General features: G+C 43.6%; 1 protein-coding gene across 1 annotated transcript in view; it reads left to right on the forward strand.

Moving 5' to 3' along the window:
• LOC119582327 overlaps positions 1-282 on the forward strand; it is a gene marked incomplete in the record, with an annotated part of 28,913 nt that overhangs the window by 13,637 nt on the left and 14,994 nt on the right. The window contains 1 exon segment of the mRNA XM_037930542.1: positions 127-282. Coding sequence (XP_037786470.1) covers positions 127-282 — 156 coding nt within the window.

Here is a 282-nt window from a genome sequence, read left to right on the forward strand (position 1 = left end):
TTCTTAGATAATTTTCCATAGTTTCCAGATATTCTGTTTATCTTACAAGATGTATGCATAAAATTTCTTATTAGACTCTAGAACATTCTGGAAATCACTTGTTCAGTTTACCCTTGCTTCTTCCAGACGGCATCTGGATGTGCCTGGCAGAAGGGGCAACAACAGCCGGGATTCACGAAGTGAGTCCCCAAGCACTTCCAGTGTCAGTTCTCAGGGATCATACCACAACCCACGCCAGAAGAGGAGATACAATAGCAATGCTGATGGCCAGAACACACAACC

The sequence above is a fragment of the Penaeus monodon genome, chromosome 15, assembly GCF_015228065.2.
Source record: "Penaeus monodon isolate SGIC_2016 chromosome 15, NSTDA_Pmon_1, whole genome shotgun sequence".
Classification (NCBI taxonomy): domain Eukaryota; kingdom Metazoa; phylum Arthropoda; class Malacostraca; order Decapoda; family Penaeidae; genus Penaeus; species Penaeus monodon.